General features: G+C 49.7%; 1 protein-coding gene across 1 annotated transcript; it reads left to right on the top strand.

Annotated features, from left to right (window-relative positions):
- The first annotated feature begins 2292 nt into the window (after positions 1-2292).
- LOC149997024 (SEC14-like protein 3) lies at positions 2293-12830 on the top strand. The gene is made up of 12 exons (XM_090257741.1): positions 2293-2449; positions 4402-4477; positions 4744-4787; positions 4924-4983; positions 5939-6127; positions 7008-7103; positions 7698-7758; positions 8851-8934; positions 10541-10647; positions 11021-11160; positions 11261-11430; positions 12280-12830. The coding sequence occupies exons 1-12, from the start codon at positions 2396-2398 to the stop codon at positions 12399-12401; spliced, it is 1203 nt and encodes a 400-aa protein (XP_090113867.1). The 5' UTR covers positions 2293-2395; the 3' UTR covers positions 12402-12830.
- Positions 12831-15672: the final 2842 nt, after the last annotated feature.

Below are 15672 nucleotides of genomic sequence, written 5' to 3'. Positions count from 1 at the left end.
GTCTGGCTCAAATGCCACCTGCATCCCATTGGGTAACTTCCGGGCCTGGGTCCTCCCCCTGATTAGTGTGGAAGATCCTGGAGCTGAGACCGAGAGAGAGTCTAAGTGCAATGGCAGAGCGACAAATTGCATGAGTTTAACTCTGGATAAGTTACTTAACTTCTCTATACCTCAGTTTACTTTTCTGTAAAATGGGATTAATAATGGCACCTACCCACCCCCACCCCCGGGGTGTTCTGAGGTTTAAATGAGGTAATGTACTTACGGTGAGGCCTGGCGTGTAATAAGCCTTCAGTAAATTCAATAAACCTTTGCTCTACAATATGGTAGCTACAAACCATAAAGGGTGACTTAAAGTCAAATTAATCAAATTAATTTTCAATTCATTTAGAACTGTAGTTTCTCAGTCTCACTGACCATATTTCACACATGACTAGTGGCCATCAAATTTGCCCAGTAGGACAGCCTTGACATACAACATGTTCATCATTGCAAAAAGTTCTATTGGACGATAATGATCTGAGCACACAGTGGTGCTCCGTGCCTATTTGTAGTCTGGGTCAGGAAGAGCACTTAGGGCTGTCTCGGAAGGCCCAGAGCTTCTAAGAGGACCCCCAAACCCTCCTCCTGGCTCTCCCTGCCCAGCCTCTGGTGTCCCCAGAAGTAACTGGAGCATCTCACATTACAGGGATTACTGTGATAAAGGAGACTGGTGAGAAAGGGGCAGGATTAGGGGCTAATGGGAGGGAGGGGAGGAACCCAATCTCTGCACGCTGCCAGCCAGGCAGGAAGTGGGTGTGGACAACAGCTGAGGGTTTGCAGAAGAGACTGGAATGTGAAGTGGGGAGGGACTGGGGTGTGGAGAGTTATCTAACTGCTCCTGAATGTGTGCAGCTGGCACCCCAGATGGATGGAGATGACCAAAGATGGCCCCTCCTTCTCTTTCGGGACCCAACTCTATCAGGGTCGCGGGGCAAGGAAGGTGTCCAGCGCTAACATCAGCTGGCCTAAAGAGGCCCCAAGACAGCCCAGAGGTGGGGACTCAGGATACCCTAGGGGTAGGGGACCTGGGAGAGCCCCTGGCAGAGTGGCTCCCGCTAGCCCAGCTACTGGGGCCCAGGCTAGCCCAGGGGTGGTTTCAGCCCTTGTGGTACTCTGAATGCCTGGAAGATGTGGCCGCATGGACTTGCTGTGGTCTCAAGCTGATGCATTCCTGATTTCTTCATAGGAAGTCATTGAACGTGGGGCTGCTGCTGTCTCGGAGCTTCTGATAGCTGGAGGAGAACAATCCCTTGGACATGCATGACCCTTGACAGTCTGTATGTCTCGTTAGATCTTCCCTCCAACCATGTAAGGAGGACAGGACAAGTGGTGACCCACGCTTTCATGCTATAGATGAGGCAAGTGACACTCTGAGATGTCATCTTAAAAGGGAGGTCTTATGGGCTAGTGGGGAGCAGGGCCAGGCCTTGCAGGAGAGTCTAATGGTAGAATATCAGGCAGAGTAACAGGAATCAAAGGACAGGGCACCCTTCTGGGCTTTTATCACTGATCAGGTGTTTCAAATACCAAGAAACACCTTCACCGCCTGAAGGCCATTAACATGCTCCTCCTCTCCCAAGGGCCCAGGGGATGCAGCATTCCGAACAAGACTTTAGCAATGAGAAGAGAGGGCTGTGGGGTGGAGGGTGCTCAGCCCGTCCTCACACTGAAGGTGTAGGGCCAGCACTGCATGATAAAATTTGAAAGACATCAGGGAAAGTAGCATCGGCCTTTGAAGAAAGCAAACCTTCAGCAATGACACTTGAATCCTATTTTTCTACCCCAACCTGTCTCTTCTTAATATGAATGCTTGTTGCAAAAGGACATGAGCCTCCTACCCAGACAAAATGAATAAATTATTTACTAAACTGACCAAGTCCCTAATTCCTACCTGTCTTTTGCAGAAGCCTATGTGTGGAATCTCTTCTTTAGTGACATGGGGAAACTGAGGCTCAAAGAGAAAGGGTACAGTTCTCACTCCCCCAAAATATTCCCCTTCTCCAGGACAGTGGCCCATGGGGGCCTGGGAACACTGATGGGGGTTCTGTAGGCACTCAGCCTGGGCTTCCATGCCATGGGAGGCCAGCCTCATTCTCTCCCAGCCTTCTCCACCTAGCAGGGGACCTCGTGCATGTCCTCACGTGCCTGCTGACCCCTCAGACCTGTCCCGCAGCCAAACACTGGACCTTACTTAATCCCAATTACGTAATGTGCAATTCAACAGTTGTCCCAGGAGGAGGCACCTGGAGCCACACCCAGGAGTGGGGGCGAAAGGCTCAGCTGGATCAGAGCCACAGACCAGGCTTGGCCTCTGCCTGCAGCTGCCGCTACTCCTCCAGCCTCACCCAGCACCATGAGCGGCCGAGTCGGAGACCTGAGCCCCAAGCAGGCAGAGACCCTGGCCAAGGTGAGAGCTCCTTTCCCTGGAGCCCCAGGCAAAAGGGCTGAGGGGCAGAGGAGGGGCAGTGGCTGTAACCCTGCCTTACCCTTCACATGTCCTTGACATTGTCTCTTTGCTGTCACCTCTCCCAAGGTTAGGTCTCACAGTGCCCATTGACATCAGCCCTTTCCAGGGAAGGGGTTGATGGAACAGCAGCACTTCCAGTCAATAGTGTGGGTGTTCGATCAAGTCTGATTTCTTCCCATTCAGGAGTCAGACCCAGAGAGCTTTATCTGAAAACTGCCCCCTTCCCCCTTCCTCCCAGGTCCCTTAGTGGGGAGCTGAAGGATGCTGATGGTCTGCCCTCTGACTCTGTTCCCATCCCCCCTCAGGACCCTGAGAGATGACCTGAGAGAGACTCTGCGTCCCTCAGAATGGATGCAGAAACTACTCAGACACTCACCATCTGAGGAAGGAAGGGAGGGGTTTTCTCTGTGGAAAATTGTCCCTGTTTCTTTATTAGCCAGGGTTTTTATCTATTTTCTACATGGGAAATGCATAAGAAAAACATGCAGCCATTCACCAAGTGGTTGGGAATAATAACAAAGGGAAATGCAGATCAATACAGGGTTGAAATGCCCAGGTATTTTACACAAGTTCAAAAATATTTACTCTTACTTAATTGTTCTGTTTTTCACATTCTATTGACAAGAATTTGGGGCTATTCAGAGAAAAACAGAGCAGATCCCCCTTTCCTTAAAAGCCACTTTGTATTTCTAGTCTATCTTTAAAATTTCCCAGAGGGTGGGATTCGTAGCAAGCATGAAAGACAAACCTGCCCTTTAAGTCCCAGGGTCAGGCTCCACACAGCGGTCAGAGTCTTTTGACCCGTGCCTGCCTGCCTCCCACAATGACCTGCCTGTAAGAGCCAGAGAGACAGAGCCTGTTCTCCCCACAGTCAGTGGGGAAGAGAACACATGGTCCTTAATCATGTTTTTGTAGAAAATGGGATAAGAAGAGAAGAAGGCAGAAGCCTTGGTGGGCTAACACCTGGAAAGGTTGAAGAATACAGCAGTCGCCCCTCATCCACAGTATCAATTTCCACAGTTTTAGTTACCTGCTGTCAACTGCAGTCTGAAAATATTAAATAAAAAATTTTAGAAAGAAACAATTCATAAGTTTTAAATTTCACACCGTCCTAAGCAGTGTGATGAAATCTCCTGCCTCTCCTGTCTGTCGCACCTGAAGCGAGAATCATTTCTCTGTCCAAGCGCCTGTTAGTCACTTAGTAGCTGTCTCTGTTCTCAGACTGGTTATCAGAGAGGGGAAGAGAGAGACCACATTCACGTAATTTTTATTGCAGTATATTGTTATCATTGTTCTATTTTATTATTAGTTGTTGTTAATCTCTTACGGTGCCTAATTTAAACTTTATCATAGTTATGCATGTACAGGAGAACCATACTATATACAGGGTTCAGTACTACTCATGGGTCAGAACATATCTCCCCGTGGATAAGGGGGCAGCTACTATAGATCCATACTCCGATCCACTTACCCACCCACTTTTTCTGTCCTCCATCCGTCCTCCCACGCCCGCCCACCCATTTGTCCATTCCTCCTTCTATCCATTCACCTACCGAACTCTCCTTTCTTCTTCTCACCCACCCATCTCTCCTTTTCTACATCCACTCATTCAGTGTTTTCTCCTTCCTTTTTTCCACACACCTAACCCACTCATCTATCCATTCACTCTTCTTTCTAAGGACTTACTCACCCATATATCCTCCCTTCTGTCCTACCTACGCACCCTAACCCCCATCCTATGATCTGTGTCTCCTGTTCATCTGCCTGCACATCCTCCCATCATCGTGAGCCGGACGCATGTGGAAGGGAAGGAGGGTGGAGGAAAACAATCACTGAGTCCAGGGACCAAGGCTCAGTGTGAAAACCACTTTAACCAGCATCTCCCTCCCCAGTTCCGAGAAAATGTCCAGGACGTGTTGCCTGCCCTGCCCAACGCTGATGACTATTTCCTTCTGCGCTGGCTCCGAGGTGAGGGCAGAGGTGGGAAAGCTCAAGGGGAGGGGGCAGCGAGAGGCGCCTGGTCCCAGCTGCTCCAGACGATGCCACATGGCTCTCAGGCTCCAACCACATCACCTTGCTCCGTGTGTTCAGTCCAGGAGAGGAGAGGGGACAGGGAAGAAAAGTCCCTCCCAGGCTCCCAGTGCCCTCCATAGCTCCCACTGCCCGGGAGCAGGACAAGGCAACTGCAAGGCAGTCTTTTCCCCACCGCAGTCCTTCCTTCCATCTTCCTGCAGCTCGGAATTTTGACCTGCAGAAATCAGAGACCATGCTCCGCAAGGTGAGACCCGTCCCCGCTGAAAATTTGGGAAGGGGCTTTGGGGGACGGGGGGCAATGCATGCCTCCAGCCTCTGCTCCATCCCTTCCTCTGGGGTGCTGGAAGCCCAGCGGAGCCTTACCACTCATCTCTCCTTAGTACATGGAGTTCCGGAAGACCATGGATATTGACCACATCCTCGACTGGCAGCCCCCAGAGGTAAGCCAACACCCCCCCCCCATGCACACCCCAGTCTCCCACGGACATACCACTAAGCAGCCTCTGGGTCACTGGGGATCATGTGTGAAGGGCAGACAGCCTGAGAAGCCCGTGGAACCCCCTGGGCCAGCAGGGACCTCTCCTGTAACAATTTTGAATATTTCCTGGGGGCTTATGAGGCCCAGGCCTGGGTTAAGAGGTTAAGACTTTACCTGCATGAGCTCATTTAATTACCACAACCCTTGAGGTGGATACTATTGTCTCATTTTACAGATGAGGACACTGAGGCCCAGCAAAGATTAAGTGGCTCACCCAAAGGCCCACAGCCCTGAGGCGGGGCTGGGATTTGAGTTCAGGCCTGTCTCTCCCCAAACCTGGCTCATCACCACCACATTGAGCTTGTGCCCCAGCGTCCTCACCCTTAGGGCCTTGCTCAAAGCATCCTGTCTGGATGGGAAGGAAATTTCCTCACGCAGGCATTGGGAGGACAGTCCCACCACTGTCATCTTAGTAAAGCAATGGTCCTAGTTTTATTTATGGAGTAGGAGCTCTAGGCCAAGCGCTGTGCTTTGCCGACATGATCTTGGGGACTTACCCCAACAATCCCGTGAGGGAGAAATTGTTCAAACAATTTTACAGAATGGGGCTCAGAGAGGTGGCATCACTTGCTCAAGATGCACAGCAGGGTGGCAGCAGTGTCTGTATCCCTGTGAAAAGGGACGTGGGAGACGTCAGGGGCATAACTAAGGAGCGCAGAGGCCTCGGGCCAGGCCCTGCTGAGGCCTGGCTTTGCTGTGTACCTGCTGTGAGCGAGGTTCTCCCCCACAGTTTTCTCACCTGGACAATAGTGACACTCTCCACGGTGTGTGTAGGCTCAGGGCACACAGGTCAGCTTGGTCTGGGGGTCTCCGGGGAGGTGCATGATTCCAAGATCCATGTATCTTTCCATGCCCAGGTGATCCAGAAATACATGCCTGGGGGCCTCTGTGGCTATGACCGTGATGGCTGCCCCGTGTGGTACGACATCATCGGGCCTCTGGACCCCAAGGGCCTGCTCTTCTCGGTCACCAAGCAGGACCTGCTCAAGACCAAAATGAGGGACTGCGAGCGCATCCTGCATGAGTGTGACCTGCAGACAGAGCGGGTGAGGCCCAAGCTGAATGGGGCGGGAAGCTAGGGCAGGGGAGGCCACCGGGTGACACGGTCCCAGGAGTAGCACCCATTCCACTATTATGGTCAAAGGGCTCTGGGGTCAAACACCGGCTCTGCCACTTCCCAGCTGTGCAGCTCTGAAAAGTCACTTCACCTCTCTGAGCCTGTTTCTTCACCTAGAAAATGAATAATAATAAATAATAGTTGCAAAGATTAAATGGGATAATGCAGGTATGTGGTCCAGTACACAAGGCCTAACGTATTTTTCAACCATGCTAGTGATGGTTAGTCGTGCTGAGTCTTTGCACCTGCTTTTCCTTCCGTCTGGAAAACCCTGCCCCCAGCATATACACCTGCCTGCCACACTTCCTTTGGCTTTCTCCTATCTATGCTTCAGGTCTCAAACTTAAATGCACCTTCTCTGAGGCCCCCTGCTTGGTTAACGTGTGTTCCCATAGCTCCCATGCTGCCCCATCCCAGCACATCTCAGGACTGTGGTGACCTGGTTGCTTGTAAGTCTCCCCAACCAGACTGTGAACTCTTTGAAGACAAGCAGTGTGGATTATTGAACATTTTGTGTTATGCTCTCAGTCTCTGGCACAAAAAGGGTGCTTAATAAATATCAGTTGAACAAATGAAGGAATGAATGAGTGAATGAATGGCAGTATGAATGGATAGATTGGTGAATGAATGGGTCAGTTGATGGACAGATGGATGGATAAATGTATTCACTGTTCTGTTCACTCATTTCTCTGAGGACAGAGTTGGGACCTGGAAGAAACCCTGAGATGTCATGTGCTAGAGTCACCATGTCCTAAGTTCTGGGCCTGCATCCTGAATCTTGAAACTAGTCCTTGCTCTCATCCTTGCAGCTGGGGAAGAAGATTGATACCATTGTGATGATATTTGACTGTGAGGGCCTGGGATTGAAGCACTTCTGGAAACCTCTGGTGGAAGTATACCAGGAGGTGAGGAGAAAGCCCCCAAACACCCACTGATTGCTTTAACAACCAGCTTGGCTTGCTGTGACCCAGCTGCTCACTCATAGCCAAGATTAGGTAAAAGTTGGTAGTCTTCCTGGGCCCATCATGTGCCTCATGACCCATTAATAATATTTCCTAGAGATTCCATAGGCCTCAGAGACAACACTGTATTGAGACCATGGGGGCCAGCTTCCCCCAAAGACTTCCCAGCCCTGTCACCCCTAGCTCTATGACTGGGCAAGTTATTGGGGACACTGACTGTCTGCATTTAAGAAGAACCTGGCGATATCTCAGTGAGTTGATATATAAAGTATATACACAGTGCTTGCAAATAGTGAGTATTTAATAAATAGTAGTCATTACTATACTGTCTTACTATAATTTTACTTTAAAGTGATTATTATGGTGTGGTTGCAATAGTCTGAGATGAAAAGTTCCCATCCAGGGGCCAGTAGAGGTGATGGAAAGAAAGGAACCCCACTGCAGGTCTCTGAAACCCCCAGAAGGGATATTGCAAAGGTGATGGGAATAGAACAAGATGAAGTGTGGGCTCTGATGGGGTCTTTCTTGGTTCCACAGTTCTTTAGCCTCCTTGAAGAGAATTATCCAGAGACCCTAAAGTTCATGTTCATTGTGAAAGGTGTGTAGCAAGTGACTTTCCTTCCCTGTGCTTCTTTTTCCTCACCTGTACCCTGGGGATGATAATAGTACCTCCTTCCCTGGGTTGTAGTGAGACAAGTTAGTGGCTTGGCTGTATGCAAATCACTTAGAGTGCCTGGAACAGAGTAAGTACTCCATAAATGGAAGCTTCTATGGTTGGCCTTGCTGCAAAAGGAGGCAGCTCCCATCCCAGCTCTTCCAGGAATCCCCCATCCCTTTTCTGCTTTATTGATCTCCCCCTCCCCAAACTGCCTGATACTGGCGACTGATGCAGCTCAGTCTGACCTTCCTTGTCTGCTGCCTCCTGGGCCACCAGTTGTCTCATGTTTGTTCATTCTATTTTCCTTGCTGGGTTGTCCACTCCTTGAAGCCAAGGTCCTCTGATTCTCCATTTCTGTTGTATCTCTCACAGACTGGGGCCATGTAGATGCTTAATGGGTATTTGGGTGGTTGTCACTTGGGATGGGTAGATGGAAGGATGGATGGATGTTTGATGGTTGACTGGTTAATGGGTTGGTTGATTGGTTGGTTGGATAGTTGTTAGTTTGGTTGACTGGTTGAGTGACTAGTTGGCATTTAGGTTGGTTGGCTGGTTGTATGAGTGGCTAGTTGGCAGGTTGGTGAATTGACTGGCTGATTTGTTGTTTGCCTGGATCTTGGATGGCTGGTGTTTGGCTGTTTGAAAGGTTGACTGGCTGAAGATAATAGCTGGTGGGACAGTTAACGGTTGTTTAATTGGTTTATTGGTTTTCTGATTAGCTGATGTATTAATTGGTTGTTTGACTATTTGGTAGGTTGGCTGATTGGTTGGTAGGTGATTGGTGGGATGGTTAGAAAGTGAATTGATTGGCAATTTGTTGGCTGGTTGTTTGGTTTATAGACTGGATGACTAAATGGTTGGTTAGTTGTTGCTTGTTGGTTGACCAATTGGTTGGATAGTTTGTCAGGTGTAAGGCATTGACATTTGCCAAGGTAATTCATGGTTCCTCCATATTGTTGGCTCTGACTGTTATGGAGAGAATGGCTCAATGGACTTATTTTCTCTCCATTATTTTTGCTTGTATCTTTCCAGCCACCAAACTGTTCCCTGTGGGCTACAACCTCATGAAGCCCTTCCTAAGTGAAGACACTCGCAGAAAAATTGTAGTGTTGGGAAGTAAGTAGTTTTAGTCCCATACCCTGAGCCTTGCTCATGAGCTTTGGAGTGAGGTTGGTCCATCACCCATCCAGAGATCCACCCATCACTAGTCAGAAGCTCTTCCTTCTCAAAAGGGAGGTGGGTCTTACACTGTAATGTCTATCCAGTGGTCTCTGCCTTATTCTCTGTCTCTGGTGACTAAGGCTTGCACACCTTCCTCCTTAGTGGTTTCAGTTCATTGCTATTTAACTTCTGGGATATGGGCCTCGGTTTATTTTCAACACTCATCACCTCAGTGCTTCTAAAGGCAATTTGGGCTGAGGAGGGTGAGGAGGAAGAGCAGGAAAAGGAGACCTGATTCAAAGAAGGGAGGTTCAACAAGAAGAATTAAATAAGTAAATAATGAATGCATTTGATGAATTATTGGGCATCCACGAAAAATAATTCGATGTCATGGGAAATGTCGTTAAGCTTTTTTTTAAGTTGATTATAAAGAGGTGTGAATAGTATGATATTATTTTTGTATAAACAAAAAATATACTTTAGAAACAAATACCACAAAATGTTAATTTGTGGATGGCAAGAAATCAAGTGGTTTTAACTATATTTTTGTATTTTTCTGTATTATCTAAATTTTTACAATAACATATTACTTTTATAAGTAGAAAAAATGTTATTGTTTTAAATGACAGGGAAAGAGAAAGAAATAGAAAAGAGGAATAGTTTTTAAACTTAAACCAATGACTCTGAGCTTGGAGGATAACTTCTCACAAGTAGAATGGTTAGATCATCAAATCAGGAGACCCGAGGATCTAAGGGTGAAGGAGGGGAATCTTACAAACCCCTGCTTTCTCTCCCTCCCTGATACTTGAGTCTCTGCTTCTGTCCAGTTCCACTTGCATAAGGAGCAAGGTGGATCACAAGGTAGCCCCCTAAATCCTAGAGTAGTAGGTGTAACTAACTACTACACTCCAGGCCTCTGTCCCATTTGGTGGCACACAGAGCTCTGTGCATTTGGCCCTGGTGTTTCAGACATTGTTTTCATTTCCCTCATTCTACTGGTGGCAAAGAATCTTCCATGGCCATGGTCAGGTGGGGCAGACAATCTGGACTGGTCACAGGGCTGGGGCCATGGTGACATCCCAGAACCCTGAACTCTCAGAGCTTTGCATAGGGCACAAAGAACAGTAAAGGGAATCATTGCTGGGTTGATTAAGGAGTGATTGGGGGGGGGGTCCTTCCAAAGATGCAAGGTTGTCTGTTCCCCACCAAGATGTCTCGTTGGAGTGTGCCACTTACACACTGTACGACCCCAACAAGGTCCTTGACTTCAGTGGGCTTTGAAGTCTCGTTACTCCAATTAGATAACTCTTATCTTCACTACTCATGACTGGGAGAACCTCAAAAATGTGCAAACCCATCAGCGAGGGGGAAAATGTTTCCATAGCAACATGGTCCTGGAAGGCACTTGCTGTAGCCTGAGACCTTGGAGGCTGAGGAGTTGGCCCTGGCAGCCTCACTTCCGTATGGTTTCTCCCTAAGCTCAGGTCCTCCTGGTGGGAATGGGGCTGCAGACAGGCTCCCGTCATGCCTGGTAACTATCCTTCAACCCCTCTGCCCCCAGACAACTGGAAAGAAGGTTTGCTGAAATTCATCAGTCCTGAGGAACTGCCTGCCCAGTTTGGGGGCACCATGACTGACCCAGATGGGAACCCCAAATGTTTAACTAAGGTACAAAGAGCCCCAGGACAGGGAAGGGGAGAGGAGTAGAGCTGGGTTCCTTTCTTACTCGCTCATTTATTCCACAAATGTTTATGGTGAGACCCCTGCAAGCGAGGTGTTGAGCTGATCGGTCCCAGCCCTGCCCTCCTGGGGCTCTCAGCAGCTGTGTAGACAAACAAGAAATCAGAAACCTTTGGCCCAGAGGAATGAGCTGGTAAAGGAAATTTCCACAGAAGGCCCTGACCCAGCCTGGAGGGTGGGGGAGCACAGGATGAGCAGGATACTTCTGGGAAATGGTGAGAGCATCACAGGCAGATGAAACAGCATGAACTCTGCAACAGCCGGAAGATGGGAGCAAGTCCGTCCCATCCTGTGTCTGCAGATCAACTATGGTGGGGAGATCCCCAAGTCCATGTACATGCGGGACCAGGTGAAGACTCAATACGAGCACTCAGTGCAGATCAGCCGTGGCTCCTCGCACCAAGTGGAATATGAGATACTGTTCCCAGGCTGTGTCCTCAGGTAGGGACAGGCCACTGAGCCACCCCTGGCTGGGTATTAGCCCCTCAGGGACCCATCAGACTGAGCAGTAACCTGTCCCTCTCCTCCCTCCCACACAAAGGTGGCAGTTCTCATCGGATGGTGCAGACATTGGCTTCGGGGTCTTCCTGAAGACCAAGATGGGGGAGCGGCAGCGAGCAGGAGATATGACAGAGGTGCTGCCCAGCCAGCGCTACAACGCCCACATGGTGCCCGAGGACGGGAGCCTCACTTGCTCCGAAGCTGGTGTCTGTAAGTCTGCCTTAGCTGGGACCCAGCTCCAGAAAGCTGAAGTCACCTGTCCCACAGTTTAGAGAGGCAGTGATCCCCCCCCCCCCCAGGTACACACAGCCTAGGTTAGTGCCATTCATTCACAAAGATGCTCATTTGGTCCACACTCATGAGCACCTACTGTGCACCAAGAGCCAGAGACCCACAGGCCATGGAAGGGTTGAGAGCTCATGGACCACAGGACACACCAGGCCAAGAAGGATAGGGCATGCAACTCTCCCCAGGAGGAAACTGGGGCTCTGAGAAGGAAATCAGCTGGTCTAGAGCCACGTATCTGTGGGGCCAGGGTCCCACCTCAGCCTTGTGGTAGCTGTGTGATCTTGGGAAAATGTCTTTGCAATCTGGACCCTTGGTTTGCTCACCTGTGAAGCAGAGGTTACAGCAGCTGCCTCTCGGGGTGCCTTTGGGAAGGCCCAGGACATGCATAGGCCTGGCCCAGCATCCCATTTCATCTAAGGGGGCTGGGAGACCTCTGACGTTCCCAAATTCCACCCCCTCCCCGTATACTCCCATCATGCAACTGTCCAGGTGTGAAGACAATAGGATGCAGGGGCCATTGTTCTCATTGCCCGTTTATGCAACTAAAGCTGGCCTGGACATGTGCCAGGAGGTCAGCGTCTGTTTACAGACCCTGCTCAGGGGTGGCAGTTCCCATGGGGAAGAAAACAGTAGTGGTGGAAACTTGGCTCAGCTTGGCAAACACAGCACATAGAAACACAGCCTGTCCACTCCCCTCCCCCAAGTATGGGTCAGGGACACAGGAAGTGCAAAGCCAGACCCAACTTCCTGCCTGTCCATCTGTCCCTGCAGATGTCCTGCGCTTCGACAACACCTATAGCTTTGTCCACACCAAGAAGGTCAGCTTCACAGTGGAGGTTCTACTCCCGGACGAGGGCATGCAGAAATACGACAAGGAGCTCACCCCTGTCTAGGCGGCTGCCTCACTTCTCAGAGACCCCTGACCCTCTGATTTCTCTCTCTATAGTCTACCCTCCCACCAGAAAATGATCATCAGTTTTCCTGACTCTGATACTAATGAGTAGTGGAAAAGGAGCTGCTTTGAGGAAGACTTATGCTGTGGCTAGATCAGGAAAGGTATGAGAGGCACAGTCTGGGAGGGTGCCAAGGTTGCAGAAGAGGAAGAAGCAAGGGTAAAAACAAGAAGTAGATATCACTTAAACCCAAGAAATAGGGAAATAAATCTCCTACCTTCTGTCCTCACATATCCTGAGGCACTTGAATTCCTTCCCTAAGAACTATGAGCAATTTAGGTTAGAGATGTATCTAATTTTTTGTTCTACACCTTATATAGTTGATACACACAAAGAGTAGGAGGGGAAAGGTACGACTTCACAGTGTATTCTTGTGAAGTTGAATGGAGGTAGGGAGCAGCTGATTCATGGACATGCATGACAGAAGGAACCTACAGGGGGCATATTTCAGCACCTTGGACAGGAACAGAGTCGTGGTGGGGGTGAACTCTCCTGGAGACTCAGGGAATCGGCCCCCAGATTTCTGGCAGTGGCTGCCCCCTTGAGTAGGGAAGAGATGCTTGCATCAAGGCTCCATCTGACTCAGGGTGCACAGCTTCCCCCACCCATTACTCCCACCCTCATTTCTTTTTAAGCAATTAAAGAAACTTTCCTGCAAGCAAAGGAGGTCATATCTGATTCTAGCAGCTGCTTGGAGATAATAATAAAAATATCACAGCTATCATTCGGTGAGTGCTCTCTTTGTGCCACACACATCGCCAAGTGCTTTATGACTTTAGCTCGTTTACTCTCATGCCTCACTCGAGGCTGTTCATCATGGCAACCTCATGGATAAGGGATCTGAGGCTCAGAGAGGTGAAGTCACTCACCCAACCTCACATAGCTATTAAGTAGCAGATCCAAAACCCAAGGGATGTGTGTGTATGTGTGTGTGTGTGTGTGTGGTTTTTCCTTTACTCGAAAGACATTGCTCATAATTACCCCATAACAGCACCTCCCTAAGGCCCTACTTTTACAAAGGAGAATGGGAATGACTTGTTTGTCCTGAACCTTCCAGAGGAAGTGTCCTGGATGTCACCCTCTCCAATCCCTGTTTGTGGGCAGAGGAGGTGTTATGCCCATTGGGCAGCTGGAGCAATGGTGACACACAATGCTAAAGCCACTTGTCCAAGGAAACTCACAGAAGAGTAGGCAGGGCTTGTGCTTCAAAGCCCAGCATCCTGGCCCTCCTCACATGGCCTCTGAAAACCACAACCCCTGACACCCACCTGAACTCTGTGTGACTGGAGGAGACACCAGGGCTTCAGAACTTTCTTGGTGCCAGTCAGGGACACAGAGATGCTGGCTTGAGCCCCAGGTCCTGACACAAGTCTTGCCAGGAGGAGCGAATTACACAGATGTGGGCAGGTGGGAACCCAAGGGCATGGCTGGGGCCACCAGAGGCTCCTCAGGAAGGGCCAAAGGCCAGGCTTGCTGGGGTGAGCCCTGACTCACCCCGGAGAATGAGGCCTGACTCTGAGACTCATCAAGCAACCGGTGGGCAGCAGCTAGCACTTTCCATCTGCTCTTATGGGCGCAGGAGCTTATCTCTACTGTATAGATGGGAAACAGCCCCCAAAAGGTCCTGGCCTTGTTTCCTTCCGCCAGCGAGTGGCAGAAATAAGACTGAGCTAATGCAGCCATCGCCCACCACTAATTCTTGTTACTGTAGCAGGATGAGACTATCAGCACTCTGAGGTGGGGTGTTGGGGGGAGGAGAAAAAAAAGGGAGTATTGTCAGATTTAGAAGAAAAAAGTAATATTTGGGATATGCTTAAATTGTATTCATTGTTTACCTGAAATTAAAATTTAATTGGGTATTCTGTATTTTATCTGGCCACCCTGCAAATGAGGGATGAAGGAGAGAAGAAGGGGAAGAGGGGAGGCAGGGACCTGACACTGATCAAAGCAAGTTTTCTCCCCAGAGCACTCAGGGGACAGAAGCAGCAGCTGCAGGTCACCTGCCAGCCCACAGCTGACCCCATCCAAGCTGTGATCTCTTCATGCTCCCCACAAACTCACCATCTTGTCCACCCCCCAGCCCATACACTTGTCCACATGGAGTTGGATGACCCAGTTTAACACCAGCTAGATGTGGGTTTCTAGGGTAAGCCATGAGCCTTCCACATAGGGAGGTAACAAGGCATCTGAGGGAGGAGAGGGGAGAGGGTTATTCCTGGTACATAGTCATGGCCACCCTCTAACAAGTATCTACTGTCTGCTTGATAGGTCACAGCCATAATGTATGTATTCCTGAATGGTCCTAGAAGTGTTTGTTACACCTGTTTTACAGATGGGATGGTGGAGGCTCAGAGAGGTGGTTGGACTTCAATTCTCTTATGCTGGCCTCATCTACCACCAAGGGTGGAAAACTGAGTCCAGAAACAGGATGGTGCACATGGCTCACATTCTCCCCTCCTTCTTGGGAAATCCTTGGGGGTCCACACTCCATTGCCCTCCATACACACCAGCCTAAGACTCACCTGGAAGGCTCCTTGGAGGGGTCCTTCAGAGGGCCAGGCAGGGTCCATGATGGGCTGGCTGCAACAGAGCTGCTTGCCTTCTGTCCGAGGAGCAGCCTAGGCTGGGTAGCTGTAGAGGAAGAGGTGCCACAGGTCAAGGGGCCCAGAGGGTACCTACAGTCAGACTGGAGGGCCAGCCCTAGGCACGTCCCCCTGGGGAAGGTAATGGGAGTTCGAGGACCAAAGGGAAGCTGTTCAGATAAGCTTGACCAGCACCGAGCATCGTCATAGCTGCCATTGGGGGATGTTTCACACACCCTTTGTGAACTGCATGACCGCCCCTATTTTACAGATGTGGAAACTGAGGCTGGGGAGTCCTGCTACTATCTGCCCATGGTTACACGCAGCTATCAGATTCAAACTCCCAAGCAAGGGCTCTCCTAGAAATATTTAAATCTTGGAATTTTTATATGGCAGATGATACCAAATAGTATTAAAATGAAGGCTGCGTTGACCTCTACCCTCTTCCTGCCTGAAGGAGCAACTGGCCTGTGTGTAGGCAGACTCACGCCTGCATGGTCCCCACCGAATTCTCTTTACCGTCGGGCTCCTGACTGCCTAGCCACACTGCCTCTCAGAGGGAGTATCGTGTCCCAGTGGGCCTATAGCAGGCCAGTTTTTAAAAGAACTTAAAGCATTTTCTGAGTGTT

Source organism: Furipterus horrens, unplaced genomic scaffold (genome assembly GCF_987537825.1).
Source record: "Furipterus horrens unplaced genomic scaffold, mFurHor1.1.pri manual_scaffold_11, whole genome shotgun sequence".
Classification (NCBI taxonomy): domain Eukaryota; kingdom Metazoa; phylum Chordata; class Mammalia; order Chiroptera; family Furipteridae; genus Furipterus; species Furipterus horrens.
Note: the sequence above shows the minus strand (reverse complement) of the source record. Positions and strands in the feature narration are given on the sequence as shown.